The 21,138-nt window shown below is 45.9% G+C and overlaps 1 protein-coding gene across 2 annotated transcripts in view; it reads right to left on the minus strand.

The window, feature by feature from the left end:
• PDZD2 (PDZ domain containing 2) overlaps positions 1–21,138 on the minus strand; it is a 454,029-nt gene that overhangs the window by 136,421 nt on the left and 296,470 nt on the right. For both annotated transcript variants that reach the window (XM_082251798.1, XM_082251799.1), the window contains exons 6-7: positions 16,045–16,156; positions 14,618–14,763 (exon numbers count right to left, since the gene is read on the minus strand). In XM_082251798.1, coding sequence (XP_082107924.1) covers positions 14,618–14,763; positions 16,045–16,156 — 258 coding nt within the window. The remainder of the gene's footprint in view (positions 1–14,617; positions 14,764–16,044; positions 16,157–21,138) is intronic.

Here is a 21,138-nt window from a genome sequence, read left to right on the forward strand (position 1 = left end):
AGTATGGTGAGTTAATATGCAATTAATAACAATGCAATATAATAAATCAATATGCATTAAGTCATAAGTCCATTCAGCATATGGAGATGGTAAGGAGTCCACTTAAGAATGAAGATCCCAAGATGTGGAAAGCAATGGAAAACAGGCACCCGTGCAGATAGACAAGGTGGCAGCTTACCGCAATGTGTGGGCCTCCAAATTAATGCATAGGCCACTAAGAGCATGAGATTATAACTCCTGTGGGATGGACTCTCTCCTCTGCACGAACGGACCAAGCTTGGCTAAATTGCATCAACCCCTCACTCGCTCATAGATCCAGAAATGACTCCGATGTGTATGGCAATATGTGAAGGATAGAAGCATTCATAGCGTAATCCCGTATGATAGTAAAATCAGCTTTATTAAAAGTTCTACTTACATGACAGTAGATAAGCATAAGCGAATATATGTAAAAAGCGGCGTCCCGCTATGGAAACACAAAGCCGGCGTCCTGGGGGCGTGACAAGCGCGATGTCCGGAACCTCGCGCTTGTCACGCCCCCAGGATGCCGGCTTCATGTTTCCATAGCGGGACGCCGATTTTTACATTTATTCGCTTATGCTTATCTACTGTCATGTAAGTAGAACTTTTAATAAAGCTGATTTTACTATCATACGGGATTACGCTATGAATGCTTCTATCCTTCACATATTGCCATACACATCGGAGTCATTTCTGGATCTATGAGCGAGTGAGGGGTTGATGCAATTTATCCAAGCTTGGTCCGTTCGTGCAGAGGAGAGAGTCCATCCCACAGGAGTTATAATCTCATGCTTTTAGTGGCTTATCCATTCATTTGGAGGCCCACACATTGCGGTAAGCTGCCACCTTGTCTATCTGCACGGGTGCCTGTTTTCCATTGCTTTCCACATCTTGGGATCTTCATTCTTAAGTGGACTCCTTACCATCTCCATATGCTGAATGGACTTATGACTTAATGCATATTGATTTATTATATTGCATTGTTATTAATTGCATATTAACTCACCATACTGCATTGTTTATTAACTTTTTAAGCACAATTAATTTTGCTGTTCATAGCGCTGCACTACTTGATATATATTAAGACCTTACATAGTTACATAGTTTGTGAGGTTGAAAAAAGACATCAGTCCATCCAGTTCAACCTATGAGGTGTGTGTGTGTTTGCTGTTAACCGTACATTGTATACCCCTGTATGTTGTGGTCTTTAAGGTGCCCATCTAATAGTTTTTTGAAACTATCAATGCTCCCTGCTGATACGACGGTTTGCGGAAGAGAATTCCACATCCTTACTGCTCTCACAGTGAAGAACCCCCTGCGTATTTTAAGGTTAAACCGCCTTTCCTCTAGTTTTAGTGAGTGGCCATGCGTCTTATTGTATTTCCTTTCTCTGAATAGGTTTTTCCATGTGCTAGGGTCGCCAGTACAGTATTTGTACATTGATATCATATCCCCCCTCAATCGTCTCTTCTCCAAGATCTCCTTGACAAGATACTGAATAACTGGGATGACAGTTGGTACAATCCCTACCTATTTTAACATATATGGAGAACTTTCTAGGCGATAATCTACCATAACACCTATTTCAAGCTCCTAAAGAAGCGCATCTGCGCAAAACATGTAGAGCTTCACTCCCCCACACACCAACCTACAACGGGCCTCCTTGGATATTGATGGCTGTATTGCATTGACATATTTACATGGCTATGTTGCGGCCATATTCGTGGTCATGGTGAGGTCTATGCAGTTTCTTGAGTAGGAATAGACCAAGAATTTTAATTTGCATATATTTTAACCTAATTGTAATAAAAATAAATTTTATAGACAAATTGCGTATTTTGGGGCCTAAAAAATTCCATTAGAATTCACTTACTATTTCTGTCAATTATTTGGGGATGTGGCATTTTTTACTATGTTTGCATCAGCCTGTGAGGACGCCCTTTTTTTTCCCATGGATAATCAATGTTTATCAGAACAGCCACTCCTAATCTTCACCAGGGTGAATATGAACGGGTGACAACACAGCAGCACAATTGGGAGAGAGTAGTCACCACAAAACAGGAAGTGCCTGAACAATGACCTTTGTGGCAGCATCACCAGGTATTATTTAAGTATTAATGGCAGATTTAAAAAGATTGAAAAAGATGGTTATTGAAATTAATGACATTGTAAAGTACATATGCGATTTTATTGGTTTAGATCTACTTTAATGAGTATCTTTTATTAGGTTTAACACTTAACACAAATTATTAAAACATGTCAGCATTACCAAATCACATAGATATTACTTTCTTCCCACAAATACAACATTGGTGGGGTACTGTGCGTTATACTTTTTTTTTAAATTTGCCCTAAAAGTTTCAGTACAAGCTTTCAAAGGGTATACCTCCTTCTTCCCAGGCCAAGCACTAGTAAAACATAAGTGAAGCTCCAGGAATTAGGGTTTTTTTTTTTTTTGCATACTTGCAGTACACTGGTCATGTTTTTCTTGATAGAATTTTCTGCATCTAACAACTGGACAAAAGGACGAGGTAAGGATCGCACAAAGTGTGCTATGAATGATGGAGGTCCCAAGTAAATGACCCGTGCCACCCCCCTGTTCAGTGTGCCGAGGGGAACATGCGCGGGCAACAACCAGAAGAACAACAGAAAAATGGATTTTTGTAAAATCTTACCGTAAAAATGGATTTTTGTAAGAACTTACCGTAAAATCCTTTTCTCTTAAGCTCATTGACAGACGTAGTCTTCTTGATTCTCAAGAGCTGGGTTATGTTGTCTCCGCAGGAGTAGGACTAGGCAGAATGACAAAACGTTCTGGCTCCACCCTAGGGGGCAGTCCCTGAGGGCACACCCTCCCTCTCTCTGCTACAGGGAATCAGTTCTGTTTAAAGCAGTACAGAGAATTTAACCCAACCCAACTCAATGATAGAGGGGCGGGTACTACGTCTGTCAATGAGCTTAAGAGAAAAGGATTTTACGGTAAGTTCTTACAAAAATCCATTTTTCTCTATCGCTCATTGACAGACGTAGTCTTCTTGATTCTCAAGAGCTGGGACATCCAGAAGCAGTGCCACAAATGAGGGGTGGGATTGACAAAATCAAATCCAATCTAGAAGGCCCAACCGGTGCCAAACTAGAAGTTTTAAAGGCTCATTATAAACAAAGAATGAGACTAAAAGAAAAAAATTTTCCAACGGAAAAAAAAACCCTCGAGGTAGACCACTGGTCTCCTCAAATTGCGGCCTGCAAAACCTTGCGGCCAAATGAGGCATCAGACGATGCCATTACATCAACTTTATAATGTTTAGAGAAGGTATGCACCGACGACCAGGTAGCCGCCTTGCACACCTGGACCACTGACGCCTGATGGCGAAAGGCCCATGACGCACTAAGTGCCCGAGTGGAGTGCGCCTTAACAGGGAACGGGGGCTCCCGACCCTTAATAGAATAAGCCTGCACTACCGTCTGTCTGATCCATCTGGAAATGGTCGCGGCAGATGCAGGCAACCCCTTTTTTGGGTCCATCTGGGATCACAAAAAGTGAATCCGTCTTGCGAAACGAGTCTGTCGTTTTCAAGTATACCCTGATCGCCCGGACCACATCCAAGGAGTGCAAAGCAAATTCCCGAGGATGACTGGGCTTAGGACACAGGGAAGGTAATACAATTTCTTCATTCAGATGAAATTCTGAAACCACTTTTGGTAGGAAGGATGGATTCGGACGAAGAACCACCTTATCTCTATGAACCACCAGATATGGTGAACGACAAGATAATGCGGCCAGCTCTGACACCCTGCGTGCAGAAGTAATAGCCACCAAGAAGGCCACCTTCTGGGACAACGTGGGTAGAGGAATCTCCCTAATATCTTCAAAGGGAGGTTTCTGAAGAACCGACAACACTAAATTAAGATCCCAGGGGGGTAACGGCGCGTGCACTGGCGGAGCCAGATGTCGCACCCCCTGGATGAAATTCCGCACCAAGGAATGAGTAGCCAAAGGCTTCTGAAAGAAGATGGCTAATGCTGAGACCTGACCCTTGATAGTACTCAAGGCCAGTTTCTGCTCAACCCCTTGTTGCAGAAAAGCCAATATTCGACTAATCGAATAAGACCGAGGACGGAACCCCAAAGGTTCACACCATGCAATGTAGGACTTCCATGTGCGATGATAAATCTTTCTGGAAGTCGCTTTCCTTGCTTCAACTAGAGTAGGAATAACTGAAGCTGACAAACCTTTGTCCTTCAGCACCTGGGTCTCAATAGCCAGGCCGTTAAAGCCAGCGATCGTAAAGCAGGATGGAAGATCGGTCCCTGAGACAGTAGATCCTCTCTGAGAGGAAGTCTCCATGGGACGTCCGCCACCAGTCTGACCATGTCGGCGTACCAAGCTCGACGAGGCCAGTCCGGAGCTACCAGGATTACTGGGATTCCTTCCTCCTCTACCCTGCGAAGAAGTCTTGGCAGTAACGCGAGAAGAGGGAAGGCATATATTAGCTGGTATTGCCCCCACAGGGCGATCAGTGCGTCTGCGGTTTCTGCTAGAGGATCGCGGGAGCGAGCCACGAATCTCTGAACTTTCCTGTTGAATCGTGATGCCAACAGATCCACATCCGGGGTGCCCCACCGTAGGCACAACTGGTGGAAAACGTCTGGATGGAGGGACCATTCCCCCTGATCCAGGGTCTGACGGCTGAGATAATCTGCCTGCCAATTCTCCACCCCCGGAATGAACACCGCAGAGATTGCTGGAACAAATCGTTCGGCCCAGCGAAGAATGCAAGCCACTTCTTTGGCCGCTCGGACACTCTTGGTGCCCCCCTGGTGATTGACATAAGCCACGGCCATGGCATTGTCCGACTGGATCCGAACCGGGCTGCCCTGGAGCTGCTCGGTCCAGTGAATCAGACAAAGTCTGATCGCTCTCAGTTCCAATACATTTATCGGTAATCTGGATTCTTCCGGGGACCAAAGTCCCTGGACAGATAACTGACCGAGAATTCCTCCCCATCCGGATAGACTGGCATCCGTGGTCACTATCGTCCAATATATTGGCAGAAATGACTTTCCCTGGCTGAGCATTGGAGACCGAAGCCACCAAACCAGAGACTCTCTGGTCTGTTTGCTCAATCGGATCTGATTGTCCAGGGATTCCGGATTCCGATTCCATCTGAGAAGAATCTCTTGCTGAAGAATTCGGGTATGGGACTGGGCAAATGGGACTGCTTCGAATGAAGCCACCATCAACCCCAGAACCCTCATGCAAGTCCGAAGGGAAGACCAGCTGTTGGACAGTAACAACTGGACTGCTGATTGAATCTTTCGGAGTTTCCCTACCGGAAGGAAAACTCTTGTCCTGACTGTGTCTAGAATTAGACCCAGATATTCGAGCCTCTGGGTGGGAACCAGAAATGACTTTTGCTGGTTCACCAGCCACCCGAATTCCTGTAAAGAAATCATAGTAATTTCTATGTTTTGTAGCAAGGTCTGAGGAGACTCTGCATGAAGCAGAAGATCGTCTAGGTAACCTAGAATCGATATACCTCTTTGGCGCAGAAGTGCCAACATTGGGGCCAACACCTTTGTGAAGACCCGCGGAGCCGTGGCGAGACCGAAAGGTAACGCCACAAACTGATAGTGGTTCTCCTCTACGGAAAAGCGTAGATGTCCTGCGAAAATGGGAATGTGAAGATAGGCGTCCTTGATGTCTATGGACGCTAGGACATCCCCTGGATGCAGGAAGGCTGCTACCGTGCGAATGGACTCCATTCTGAATCTTCTTATGTTGACGAAAGAATTGAGCGCTCTTAAGTCCAGAATTGGACGCACTTTGCCCTCTTTCCTGGGTATTGTAAACAGGTTTGAATAAAACCCTTGAAACCGTTCTGTCCAAGGAACGTGGACTACCACTCCTTGTTGTAGTAGATCTGTGACTGCTCTCCGCAGATCTTCTAGACGATCCGGAGATAGGGAAGAATCGCGCCGGTGGGAGAGATCGAAACTCGATCTTGTACCCTGACTTTATGACTTCACAAACCCATTTGTCCGGGATTCTGGAAAGCCATGGATCCGGGAACCGGCGAAGACGTCCCCCCACCCCAGTTATGGGTGGGGGCGCACCTTCAGGCTTTGGATGGTTTATCTTCAGGTCTGGAGGGGGCGGGCTTTTGCTTGCCCGACCAACGACCCCTGACGCCTCCTGCAGGAGCTTTGGAGGACTTAGTTTTTTCACCCGCTGGACGAAAAAACCTCTTGTGAGCAGAAAAAGAAGGCCCTCGTCTTTGACGAGTTCCTCTACCTTTAAAATTTTGCGGTAAAAAGGTGCTTTTTCCACCGGTGAGATCCTTAATGATCTCATCTAAGTTGGCTCCAAATAGACGCTCTCCTGAAAAGGGGATATTAGCCAATGCTTTTTTGGAACCTTGGTCGGCTAACCAACCTTTTAGCCACAGTGTACGCCTGAGAACCACTGCTGAGACTGATGCTCGCGCCATTAATGGAGTGGCGTCTAACGCCGCATCACACACAAACTGTAACCCCTGTATCATTTGTTCCAACAAATCTGATACCGCCTGAGGGACCTCTTCTAAGTCCCGGCGTAACCACTTGGTCCATTCAGTTACAGCCTGCGAAACCAGACCAATAGCAATTATTGGTCTGAAAGCTGATCCAATCAAGGAAAACATGGTGCGAGACATAGCTTCTATCTTGCGATCCACTGGATCTTTAAAAGACGGAGCGTCTTCTAAAGGAATAACCGTGGCTTTATTCAATCTAGCAATAGATGAATCCACCACAGGTGGTTCTGTCCATTTCTTAATAAGGGTTTCCTCAAACGGATAACGCCTGTCAATGCGTTTAGAAATATTAAAAGTGCGTTTTGGCAGACGCCATTCTTCATCGATTGGATTGCCAAAACATTTGGGCAATGGAAAAACCTTTGCTACTTTGATGCGCTTTTTAGTCCCAAAGGGGATCTCAGTTTCAGCTATTTCTGATGGAATACCCTGTAACCTTAAAGTCTCTTGAACAGATACAATGAGTGCGTTTACCAACGCTTCCTCTCGGGCTATGGCGGATGCCGAAACATCCTCCTCACTGTCTGAAGAGACAGGACCCGAGACACCAATACCAGATGAAGTACCTGCAACTGCAGAAATAGGCTCAGAGTCTGAATCCGAGGTTTCAGATAATAAGGGGTTAGGCGGGGGTCGCTTTCTTGCGCCCTGTCCCTGACAAGCCACTTCCACCCGGGACACAAAAGTTTCCATAATAGCTGACAAAGATTCAATTGTCAATGGGGTGCTGGAGGATCCCGCAGACCCCTCGAGGGGATCCGGAGGAGATACATGAGTGGCAGGGTCCATGTTAATACAGGACACTTTTGCCAGCAAAACAAAAAAACTTTTTTTTTTTTTTGTGTGTCTCCCCCTAGCGCAATAGCGCCCCTCAGAGTACCTGCTTCTCGATCCCAGAGAGAGAGAGAGGGACCCCCAAGGCTCACCAACCGATGCAGTGCAGTTTCCAACAACTGCAGCCAGCGTCTGTCTTACACAGACTGGAAGGAGCTGTTTGCTTTTTCCCGGGCAGAAGGCGTGGCTCCGCCCCCTGTGTACGCCTTCCGGCGTTCCCAGCCCTCCACGAGGAAGCTGGGCTCACAAAACATGGCCGCCCCCATAGAAGAGACATAAGACTCCGAAAACATGGCGGCCGGCGTGACCTGCTGTATTACAAGGGGGACTTGTAAGTATCAGATATATACTGACCATATATGGAGGGGCCCATAATATATACTGCCTCATAAATGAGGAAAAAAAGGGAACGTTTACTCACCATACCGAACCGACAGGCACCCTCTCTTCACAATACCCTCTCCACCGGGGTGGGGGTTTGTGGACGCCTCGACTCTCTGGTCCTGGCGTCCAAGCGAGCTTTTAACTCGCAAAGTCAGTCCCCTTACTGGGACTCCGTCGCGGCCGACTCAGCGCACTGGTCTGCACGCGCTTTTAGGCAGAAACCGGGGTGACCACTGGATCTCAACATCCAGCCCGTCGCCCGGCCCCGCATACTTACTTGAATATGTCGCGGCCGACCAAGCGCAATGCCATGGTCTGCACGCGCTCGTAGGCCGGCTGGGGTGACCACAAGTGTCGCCCAGTCCGGCATTTTTGCTTGAAGATCTCACAGGAAAAAAACACTGGAGAAAACTACCTAAAAAATGTCTTTTTCTTAAAAAAAAAAAGTCTTGCCAGGACCAAAAGATCCCAGCAAGGAACTTAGGTCCTTACTCCTGACTAGACAGAAAAAAACTGATTCCCTGTAGCAGAGAGAGGGAGGGTGTGCCCTCAGGGACTGCCCCCTAGGGTGGAGCCAGAACGTTTTGTCATTCTGCCTAGTCCTACTCCTGCGGAGACAACATAACCCAGCTCTTGAGAATCAAGAAGACTACGTCTGTCAATGAGCGATAGAGAAAATCCTTTTCTCTTAGCTCATTGACAGACGTAGTCCTCGGTGATACAGCACCTTCGGGTTATGTTGCCTCCACAGGAGTAGGACTAGACAGGAAATAAAATGCTCTGGCCACACCCTAGGGGCAGTCCCAGAGGGTATATCCTCTCTCTCTCTCTGCCTCAGCAAATCAGTTATGTCATAAAAGCAGTCTTTAGAGAATTTAACCCAACCCAACTCAAAAAAACAGAGGGGCGGGTACTAGGTCTGTCAATGAGCTAAGAGAAAAGGATTTTACGGTAAGATTTTACAAAAATCCATTTTTCTCTATCGCTCATTGACAGACGTAGTCCTCGGTGATACAGCACCTTCGGGAAGTCCCAGAGCAGTATCACAAATGAGGGGTGGGAAAATGGAAATCAAATCCAAATCTAGAAGGCCCAACCGGTGCCAACTAGAAGTTTACAATGCTCATCCTTAATGATGAGACTCAACAAAAAAAATTTCAAACAGAAAAAAACCCTCGAGGTAGACCACCGGTCTCCTCAAATTGCGGCCTGCAAAACCTTGCGGCCAAATGAGGCATCCGCCGATGCCATCACATCAATTTTATAGAATTTTGTAAAGGTATGTACCGACGACCAGGTGGCCGCTTTACATACCTGGACCACTGACGCCTGATGGCGAAAGGCCCAGGAAGTACTGAGCGCTCGAGTGAAGTGCGCCCTAACAGGGAACGGAGGATTCCGACCCTTAATAGAATAAGCCTGTACCACCGTCTGACTGATCCATGTAGATATGGTCGCGGCAGACACAGGCAACCCCCTTCAAGGGCTATCCGTGATCACAAAAAGTGAGTCCGTCTTACGAAAACCACTTTAGGAAGGAAGGATGGATTCGGAAGAAGAACCACCTTATCCCTATGAACCACCAGATCTGGGGAACGACAGGATAATGCGGCCAGTTCTGACACCCTGTGTAGAGAAGTAATGGCCACCAAGAAGGCCACCTTCTGGGAATGTAAGCAAGGGAATCTCCCTAATATCTTCAAAGAGAAGTTTCTGAAGAACCGACCACACTAAATTAAGATACCAGGCGGTAAGGGTGCGCGCACTGGCGGAGCCAGATGTCGCACCCCCTGGATGAAATTCCGCACCAAGGAATGATTAGCCAAAGGTTTCTTGAAAGAAGATTGCTAACGCCGAAAACCTGACCCTTGATCGTGCTCAAGGATAGTTTCTGCTCAACCCCTTGTTGCAGACAGACCAAAATTCGGGTCACCGAATAGGTCTGTGGGGGAAATCCAATAGATTCACACCATGCAATATAAGACTTCCATGTGCTGGAAGTCGCTTTCCTTGCTTTAACTGGAGGTAGGAATAACTGAAGCTGACACTCCCTTGTCCTTCAGTACCTGGGTCTCAATGGCCAGGCCATTAAGCCAGCGACTGTAAAGCAAGATGGGAGATCGGTCCCTGAGACCGCAAATCCTCCCTGAGAGGAAGTCTCCAAGGAGCGTCCGCGACTAGCCTCGCCAAGTCGGCGTACCAGGCTTGACGAGGTCAATCCAGAATTTCCAGAATAACTGGAATTCCCTCCACCTCTATCCTGCGAAGAAGTTCCCGCAGCAACTTGAGAGGATGGAAGGCATGCCGTAGCTGATACTGCCCCCACGGGGCGATCAGCGTTTCTGCTGCGTCCGCTAGAGGATCGTGGCGCGAGCTACAAACCTCCGCACCTTCCTGTTAGGCCAAGGTGCCAACAGATCCACATCCGGGATGTCCCAATGAAGGGACAGCTAGGGAAAAAACCTCTGGATGAAGAGGCCATATGCGATTGGATCCGAATCGGGCTGCTCTAGAGCTGCTCGATCCAGTAAATCAGACAAAATCTGATCGCTCTCAGTTCCGATACCCTTATTGGTAATCTGGATACTATCGGAAGAAATGACTTCCCCTGGTTGAGCATCGGAGACTTCCTGGTCCGCTCGCTCAACCGGATCCGATTGTCCAGGGAATCGGAATTCTGATTCCATTAAAAAAGAATCTCCTTCAGGAGAATTCGGGTATGAGACTGGGTATACGGTACTGCCTCTAAGAAGGCCACCATCAGTCCCAGCCAATTGACGGAAAGCAACATCCGAATCGTTGACTGAACCTTCTGGAGTTTCCCAGCAAGGAGAAACTCTCTTGCCCAGGATGTATCCAACCTTAGGCCCAGATAGTTCAGTCTCCTGATGGGAACCAGGGATGATCTTTGGGAAAGTGAAAAAAAAAAAAACGCTGATGTCCTGCGATGATGGGGATATAAAAGATAGGCATCCTATATGTCTATGGACGCCAGGAAATCTCTTTTATGCAGGGAGGCCACCACTGTACGGATGGACTCTATTTCTTCCCAAGTCCAGATTTGGACGCACCTTGCCCTCTTTCCTGGGCATTGTGAATCGGTTCGAATAGAATCCCTGAAACCGTTCAATGTTAGAAGGGCAGAATCGCACCGGTGGAAGTGATCGAAACTCGATCCTGTGTCCTCCAGAAACCGGTGAAGACATCTCCCCCCCCACCCCAGAGATGGGTAGGGGCGCATCAGGCTATATTCTTCAGGCTTGGCTGAGCCGGACTCTTTGTTTACCCGACCAGCGCCCTTTGAAACCCCTCTAAAGGGGCTTTGGAGGGTTTCGCCTTATCGCCCGCCCTCGCGGAACGAACAACTCTATATGAGCAGAAAAGGAAGGTCCTCGTTAGTTACGAGGTCTTTTTATCCTAACAGTCTGTGGCAAGACAGCAGGTGGTACCGTCTATCATATAAAGAGGAATTCCTCAAACGGATAGCACCTAGCCATGTGTTTGGAAATAACAGGGGTTCGTTTCAAAACGACCCCATTTGGGTAAAGGAAAATCCTTCGCCCTTTTGGTAGGCTAACAAGTACCAAAAAGGAATCTCAGTCTCAGCTACCTCTGCCGGTGTAACCTCAAGACTAAAGGTTTCCCGGACGGACACAACTAGTGCATCCACCACTCTTGTGCTATGGCGGAGGCAGAAACTTGCTCCTCACTGCTGAGGAGATATTACCTGAGACAACAGCCCCCTAAGAGGGACCTGCAACTGCATTGACCAGTTCCGAATCCGTATCTGAAGTATCTGATAAACAATAGGGGTAGGCGGGGGTCGCTACTTGACCCCCGTCCCTGACAGGCCACCTCCACCCGGGATACCAAAGACTCCAAAATTGCCGATAATGCATTAAAAACAAGTGGGGTACTGGAGGGTCCTGCGGCCACCTTGAGGGGATCAGGTGGGGATACCTATGCGGCAGGGTCAATGATTGTACAAGACACTTGCCAGCGACAAAAAATGACAAAGTAAAAAAAAAAAATGTGTCCCCCAGTCGCAAGAGCGCCCCTCAGTGTTACCTGCCTTTTTGGACCCCACAGAGAGAGAGACAGACCCCCAAGGCTCATCCCTGATGCACAGAAGTTTTCATCAGCTTGCTCAGTGCTTGTCTTGTTACAGACAGGAAGTCTTTGGCCCTATTTCCTGGGTAAAAGAGGCGGCTCCGCCCCTTAACACGCCTGCCGGCTCCTCCCCCTGGCTCCATGAGGTGTTTGAGTCACCTCAAACATGGCCGCCCCCATGCTGGAGACACGAGGCTACACCAAAATGGCGGCCTCGTGCGATCTACCAGACAATGGCGGCGGCCTGCACAGAATAGCGGCATGTCTGCAGAAGGATCTCGGCCTCACAACCCTTCACCCTCATGGTGGTCAGCGTGGTCGGAGGTACCGGACCCTAGCGGGCCGTATGCGGTCCGCTGCTTAGCTGGAGGAATGATCTGGAATGCAGTATACATGTATAGACATCGCCCTGTGGCTACTGACAGGTAGGATACCTTATACTATCACAGTAAAGTTCTAGTACTGCCACTGACTACAATCATTTACACATCTTTACAATTAGATTGTCAGCTCCCAAACCAAGCCTCCTGGCTTCTTGTACACAAAAATCACACTCAATTAGGGGGATCTGTGACATGTTGTAGGATAGAGGGGAACCCATCCTTACCATTACAGAGAGGGGCCCGCGTTCACCACAAGACCCATCAGGGGGAAAGGGGGAACATACTACTCACCATACCGGAACCAGGCGGGCGCCAACTCCTGACAGTACCCCTCTCCACCGAGGTAGGAGGGCTGTCGACCAATACGGGCGCCGTGACTCATGGTCTTTGGCGTTTCAGCGAGACGTTTAACTCGCAGGGTCAGTCCCCGTCCAGTGGGACTATGTCGCGGCCGACCCAGCGCGGAGCTAGGGCCTGCACGCGCTCGTAGGCTGAACTGGGGTGACCACTGGATCTCAACATTCAGCCCGTCGCCCAGTTCAGCTTTCTTGCTTGAAGATCTCACAGGAACACTGGAGAAAAAAAGCTGTCTTAAAAAATTCTTTTCTAAGAAAAAAATCCTGCCAGGACCGAAGATCCCAGCAAGGTATCTAGGTCCTTACTCCTGACTAGACAGAAAAAAACTGATTTGCTGAGGCAGAGAGAGAGAGGATATACCCTCTGGGACTGCCCCTAGGGTGTGGCCGGAGCATTTTATTTCCCGTCTAGTCCTACTCCTGTGGAGGCAACATAACCCGAAGGTGCTGTATCACCGAGGACTACGTCTGTCAATGAGCGATAGAGAAATGATTTTTAGCATCCAGCATATAAGATATGAATGCCTATATCGAGCAAAGCTGAAAATATGTAAATATGCAAAAAAAAAGATCATTACTGGAGTACTGCTTTAAGCAAAAATGCTAAACCATTGTGTACCAGTATTACTTTGACAAGACGACAGGGGCAGACCCCTGAAAGTAAAACTTGTTGCAAGTGCCCTATTACACTCACTTTCCGAAGAATACATAATTGCTGCTCCAGAGCTCTTATGCACTTTATAGCCTAACCTTCCTAAATCAACCAGTCTCAACCTTTTGTTAGCAACCTTAAAATTGTGTCCAGGTCTCGTGGGGGGGGGGGGGGGGGCAACTGCGGAAACCAGTTCATTGGGGGTAAATGGGAAAACTTACCCTGGAATTGGTGGTCAGTTGGAATAATGCCCCCCTTTATAGTGGCGGTCCAATTGCCACCCATAGGGCTTGTTCATCTGGCAGCAACTGGGTGGTTAAAATGGGCAGTTGTATTGCAATTTTACCTCCTCCAACCACCTAACTACATGTGGTCATGGTGAACACCCAAGTCATTTTACATTGCAGAAATTTAGCACGTCATGCTCGCCAGACATTTCAAAGGAACTTATTGAAAGCAATGGGACAGTGCCAGAACTGCAAGTCAAATGCTTTAAGAGTGCTTGTAGTGCAGTATTCCCATTTAAAATCACTTGGAATGGAAGGGAAAAAAAACAAACGATAGTTTTGATTCCCAAACACCTGCAAACAGACGCTCAGCAGACCAGGAACGTATTTCAGAGGTGTCATACAGTATACTGCTTATATTAAAGAAGCCTTGTGGGCAACTAAAAATGTGTCTGGTGTTAAGCTGCTGGTTCTGCCAGTTGGCCCCAGGATCAGATGGTAGTATAATCAGCCACAGCTCTAGGAACTCCTTAAAAACCTCTGGAGGGACCCTGATTGAGAATGGCTGTCGTAGATTATATGATCTCTGGTTACCATGAACATTGTTGGCGTTCCTCATTATCGCAGACTGCATAGAGTCTACTGTTTGCAGACATAACCTTTCTGATAGATTTGCAATGAGGTAGGCACTTTCTATTTCTTTTTTAGTGAGGTAAAAGAATCAGCAAGGCACAGCCAGCAACACATTTGCCATCTGTCCAATTTTGAACTTGACAATCGTTTTTTTTTCCAAAATACTGCCCAGTGCCATGCATAATATTGTGCATCCCTTCCTTGATTTGTGTATCAATTTACTCATTGCTGCCAGCCTGCTCTGTCTTTTGACATCCGTAAAGCCATTAGCATGCTATATGGTAGCCAACTTGCTGTGACATTGCGACATGTTTACAGCTACAGGGAAATTAATTTACAAAATTTCTACCCAGCATAACATATAACTCATACAAAGAAACTATAACAGGGACTGTATGAGTGTCTAACAACAATCATTTTAATACAGAGTTTGGATTCTAACCTGCCGAGCTGAGGAATCCAGCTGTTGTGGTAGTGAATGTTTCCGTCCACCATGTGGCATTTTGTCACCTCTCTCAATATACATGTCCCCATTGGCCACGGCCAGCTCATCGTCCTCACCCACCGATTCCAGCCGGCTGCCACTTCCTGTAAAACACAGATATAGGTCTTAATTAAGTTCTTGATGAAACTGGGCAAATTGGCAGAATCTCTTGAAAACCCACCCTGACCCCCATCATTGCATTCCTCCACCACTGTGTTGTTCCATCAGTCCTTACAAAACACCCAATACTTCTGGCTATGAAGGTGCATGCGACGTCCTTCCAGGATGCAGCGCTTAGGCCTGAACAGCCAATCGTAACAATGTCACATGATGGAGTGGCCTTGTAAACTCTGTGTAAGCTCCAACACCAAAAAACAGAGCAACCCTCGTGATGCTTCATACATCTCTGCATTATGTAGCGGACTGCACCAGTGGTATGCATACTGACATCTGCCCCCTACAATACAGTAAGTGCTTTGAAATGAATGAAGATCATCACTGTGAAGTTCTATTTTTTGCTACGTTTTGTTCTGCTAAGCATACCACTGAAGGAGTTTTTTTCTGTGTCTGTTCAATGACTGCAAAAAACACCTGTTGGCCCTGTCAAAAATTCAGAGCTGCCATGTGTCCTTTTCACTCTGTTTTAACTCAAGAACTGTAAATCGGCCCTCCCAGTTCTTATCTTGAACTGCAACAGATATCATCATCATATTGTAGAGATGAGGAAGGGGAGAGGGTTCACTAGTTTACCAAGAGACAGCATGGCAGGACTCAGAAAAGATATACCTGTGTTCAATAGTTTAAATACATGTACAAGCTATTAGGATTTGAGCACAGGTATATATTTTCTCTATTGTAACACAGGTCATATACCAGACCCGAGCCAATAGCTCTCCCCCACCTTGTGTCTATGTCTTTAATATGGCTGCCCATATTTATTTATTATGGGTACTTGCATAGAGCCGCAAATTTACTCAGCACTTTACACATATATTGTACAGTTACGTCAGTCCCTGCCCTCAAGGAGCTTAAAATCGAAGGTCCCTACATCACATTCATACATATACATACAAGGGCCAATTTAGACAGGAGCCAATTAACCTACCATATCTTTAGAGTGCTGGAGGAAACCGGAGTGCCTGGAGGAAACCCACGCAGGCAGAGGGAGAACATGCAAACTCCAGGCAGGCAGTGTCGTGGTTGGGATTCAAACAGATGACCCCAGTGCTTAAATGAGGAGGCGCTGACCACTTAGCCACTGTGCTGCCCAAACTATTTACTGACTGTACCTGTTATAAGGTATGAGCAACTATGGAATATAAACAACCATTTGATGAAGTAGCTGTAGAAGCTACCTCTTCCCACAACCAGACTATGCTAGGTACCTTGTGATCGGCTCCTGTACTTTAGAAGGCTGTTGCCCAATGTTGGACTCCGACAAGCGTTTTTGGACTCATCTGTCGAAATTTTCTCTTTAAAGTTGTCAGTTTCTGTCACCTTAAAAGAATTAAATAATTTATTGGTGATTTAGCTACTTTTTCTACAAAGCAAAGTACTGCAGAAACAATAACCGTTGGTAGTCAATTATATATATATATATACATATATACACATACATATATACACACACACATATATATATATATATATATATATATACATACATACATATACACACACACATGCTATTTTATACATGTAAAATAAGTTATGGAGCCTTGTACTGCTGGCACATTCATGGGTGTTGGAATTACTTGCAAGTCTCAGTCACTTTTGTATACAAATTCAGCTTGAGCTACTGAACTCTGCTTTTTTCAACAGGAAGAAAGGAGAACTGGAAGAAGTGGAAAGGTTATCCTGCTGGCTTTATTAAATTATACAGTGGGGATCGAAAGTTTGGGCACCCTAGGTAAAAATTTGTATTAATGTGCATAAAGAAGCCAAGGAAAGATGAAAAAATCTCCAAAAGGCATCAAATTACAGATTAGACATTCTTATAATATGTCAACAAAAGTTAGATTTTATTTCCATCATTGACACTTTCAAAATAACAGAAAACAAAAAAATGGCGTCTGCAAAAGTTTGGGCAAGGGTGAGACCTGCCAGTGTCATGGATTGTTCTCAATCATCGTCTGGGAAGAACAGGTGATGTCAATCTCAAAGGTTTAAATGCCCAGACTCATCTGACCTTGCCCCAACAATCAGCACCATGGGATCTTCTAAGCAGTTGTCTAGAAAACTGAAACTGAAAATAGTTGACGCTCACAAAGCTAGAGAAGGCTATAAGAAGATAGCAAAGCGTTTTCAGATGTCAATATCCTCTGTTCGGACTGTAATTAAGAAATGGCAGTCATCAGGAACAGTGGAAGTTAAAGCAAGATCTGGAAGACCAAGAAAAATATCAGACAGAACACCCCGCAGGATTGTGAGAGAAACAATTGAAAACCCACGTTTGACTGCACGATCCCTCCAGAAAGATCTGGCAGACACTGGAGTTGGTACACTATTCCAATATAAAGAGATACTTGTACAAATATGGTCTTCATGGAAGAGTCATCAGAAGAAAACCTCTTCTACGTCCTCACCACAAAAGCAGCGTTTGAACTTTGCAAATGAACATATAGACAAGCCTGATGCATTTTGGAAACAAGTTCTGTGGACCGATATGGTTAAAATATAACTTTTTGGCCAGAATGAGCAAAGGTACGTTTGGAGAAGAAGGGACACAGAATTTAATTAAAAGAACCTCTGTCCAACTGTTAAGCATGGGAGTGGATCAATCATGCTTTGGGGTTGTATTGCAGCCAGTGGCACAGGGAATATCTTACGAGTAGAAGGAAAAATGGATTCAATAAAATTTCAGCAAATTTTGGATGGTAACTTGATGCCATCTGTGAAAAAGCTGAAGTTAAAGAGAAGATGGCTTCTATAAATGGATAGTGATCCTAAACACACCTTGAAATCCACAGGGGATTACATCAAGAGGCGTAAACTGAAGGTTTTGCCATGGCCTTCACAATCTCCTGACCTCAACATAATTGAAAATCTATGGATAGACCTTAACCACTTGCCGACCGCTGCCCGACTATATACGGCGGCGGTCAGCCCCTCCCAGGCAAAGTGACGTACCGGTACGTCACTAGCCTGGGAGCGAATAGGGGGCGAGCGCGCGCCACCGGAGGCGCACTCCCGCCCCCGCTCGTACCCGAGGAAGCTGGCGCGTGTGACCGGCGGACCCGATGTCCGCCGGTCACTCGCGATCGTCGGGTAGAGAGGGAGAAAAGCAGACGGCTAATGTAAACAAAGCCGCCTGTCATTCTCCCCTGTGTGAAAGCACAGATCACTCGGTCCTGCTATGTAGGACCGTTGATCTGTGCTGTTACACATCAAGCCACATCCAATGACAGTAAGAAACACGCCCCTAGGGACAAACTTAACCCCTCCCTATCCAATAAAGTTAACCCCTTCCCTCCCAGTGTCATTTTTACAGTAACAGTGCATATGTATAGCACTGATTACTGCAGTAATGTCACTGGTACCCCCAAAAGTGTCAAATATGTCAGTCAAGGGTCCGATCTGTCCGCCGCAATGTCGCAGTACCGCAAAAAAAAAAAAAATCACAGTTCGCCGCCATTACTCGTTAAAAAAAAAACAACAAAAATGACAAAAATGTTTCCCTTAGTTAGTAAACGTAATAACTTTGATGGAATTTGATGCCTTTTGGAGTTTTTTCCATCTTTCCTTGGCTTCTTTATGCACATTAATACAAATTTTTACCTGGGATGTCCAAACTTTCGATCCCCACTGTACATATTTATATTTAATATTAAAAATGTACCCAATTTTTTTTTTTCGTCCTGACCAAAACAGAAAAGGAAAACATGTACGAGATCAATATAAAATGCCTTAAAAAGCAGAATTATTATTTTATCACAAAGTTCCCCTCTGTCCATCCCAGCTCTGCACTAAAATAACATAATTCCCTGATTACTTGTTATAGTTGCATCTGTTATTCATAAAAAAAAAAAAAAAAAAAGTCTTAGTATAATAATTTACAGCAGGTCATAGAACAAAAAAAAAAAAATCTGTCTGTGGAAGGCTGCAGGTGCAGCACCGGGGGTCGCATACACACAGGATCATTGAACCAATAAATAAATGGAAGTCAGGTGGATTTAAGCATCTGCTTCTGTCAATGTTGCAAGAACAGGAAACTAGAAGGCTGGCAGTGACTGCACAATGATAGTTTAAACCTAACCTCCAGACAGATTAAAAAAAAAAAAAGACAAACTAATGTAACTCTTTATTTATGAATATAGCATATTCCCTGTACAGCAAAGCTCAGACTAAAAGCAGAAGCAACACAAGAAGCCAGTCACATGTGCTGCAGTGCTCACGCGGAAAGGAGAGAGAAGAGTGACAGAGAAATGAGCTCATCAGTGTGCTGCTTCTCATTTCACTGTCCAGTCACAGACTGGGGGAGGAAGACAACAAATCAAGGCATAGACACCTTGAATTAAGGACACCACCTTACTAGGGCCTCCGTGGCTTGTACACAGTAAGTCCCTGTTCACATACAGGCGACGCTACTTCCAGGGGCAACCTCCGAGGTCGCGGTGCGAGCAGCGCGCCGCGACCTCGGAGCGGCCGCCGCGGACTTCATAACATTGAAGTCTATGGCGGTCGCCTCCTGGTCGCCCCAAAGAAGCTCCGGACCCTTTTTCTAAGTCGGAGCGACTTGTGTCGCTCCTATTAGAACGGGTCCGCAGCTTCCCTATGGAAGGCGACCTGCGGCGACCTGTGAGGCGACCAGGTCACCTCACAGGTCGCCTAAGTGTGAACGGGGGATAAATAGTAACTATTGTTATCAAAATTTGTTACTCTATTGACCACATATAAACAAAACTACAAAGTACTTATACAGTAAACCCCCCTCCATTGCGGGGGTTGCGTTCCGGACCCAGCCGCGAAAAGTGAAAATCCGCGAAATAGAAAAACCCTATTAAAATGCATTGTAGGCATGGTTTTTTTACTGTCACTGTACGTGTAAAAGCATTTTAAGGTCTTTAAAAACACTTTTAAAACAATAGAAACTCATTTAACCGGTTGCCGACTGCGCACAGTATATTTACTGCGGCAGTCAGCCCCGGCCAGGCAGAGTGACGTAGATCTACGTCGCTAGCCTGTCACCGGGTTTTGAGCCAATAGCGGGTGCGCGCCCGCCTCGTTCACAGAGGAGTGCGGGCGTGTGACCGGCGGACCCGATGTCCGCCGGTCACACTACGATCGTCGGTAGAGCGGGAGAAAGGCGGGCGGCTTATGTAAACACAGCCGCCTGTCATTCTCCCCTGTGTAAAAATGGAGATCAGACGGTTCTACTATGTAGAACCGTTGATCTCTGTTTTTACAATAGTAGACCTGTCCCATCACAGTTAGAAGCACGCCCCTAGGACACACTTAGCCCCTCCCTCTCCAATACAGTTAACCCCTTCCCTGCCAGTGTCATTTTTATAGTAACAGTGCATATGTATAGCACTGATTACTGCAGTAATGTCACTGGTACCCCCAAAAGTGTCAAAAATGTCAGTCAAGGGTCCGATCTGTCCGCCGCAATGTCGCAGTACCGCAAAAAAAAAAAAAAAAAACGCAGATCGCCGCCATTACTCGTTAAAAAAAAAAAAAACTCCCAAAAATGACAAAAATCTTTCCCTTTGTTAGTAAACGCGATAACTTTTGCGCAAACCAATCAAAATACGCTTTTTGCGATTTTTTTTTTACCAAACATATGTAGCAGAAAACAAATTGGCCGAAAATGTTAAAACATTTTGATTTTTACATTTTTTTGGGGGGAATTTCATATAAAAAAAAGTGAAAAATATTGTTATTTTTTCAAAATTTACGCTCTTTGTTTATAGCGCATGATCAAAAAAAAAAATCGCACAGGTGATCAAATACCACCAAAAGAAAGCTCTGTTTGTGGGGAAAAAAAGGACGTGAAATTCGTTTAGGTACAGCGTCACACGACCGCGCAATTGTCCGTTAAAATCACACAGTAAAAAAATCTCAAAAAACCCCCTGGTCAGGAAGGGGGTAAAATCTTCCGGGGCTTAAGTGGTTAAACACATAAAAGATACTTAGAGACAGAGCAAGAGCTATGGAAAACACAAACATTTTTCATTTTTAATGATTTATATAGTAAAATAACATTACAAAAAAAACCGCAATATACCGGGACCGCAAAAACTGAACCGTGATGGAGCGGGGGTTTACTGTAATTAAATTATTTTTATTATTATTAAACACCCCTTACTAACCCGCTTTAGGCTCGGTTCACACTTGTGCGATGCGGGAACGCTGCGAATATGCAGCGTGTTCCCGCATCGCATCCGCACCTCTAGCAGTTCACACTGCCATATGCGAAACGCAGGGGGTGTCAATTAATAGTTAACGACACCCCCAGTTTGATCGCATATCGCAGTGCG

This window comes from Pelophylax lessonae (assembly GCF_965119305.1).
Source record: "Pelophylax lessonae genome assembly, chromosome: 1".
Lineage (NCBI taxonomy): Eukaryota > Metazoa > Chordata > Amphibia > Anura > Ranidae > Pelophylax > Pelophylax lessonae.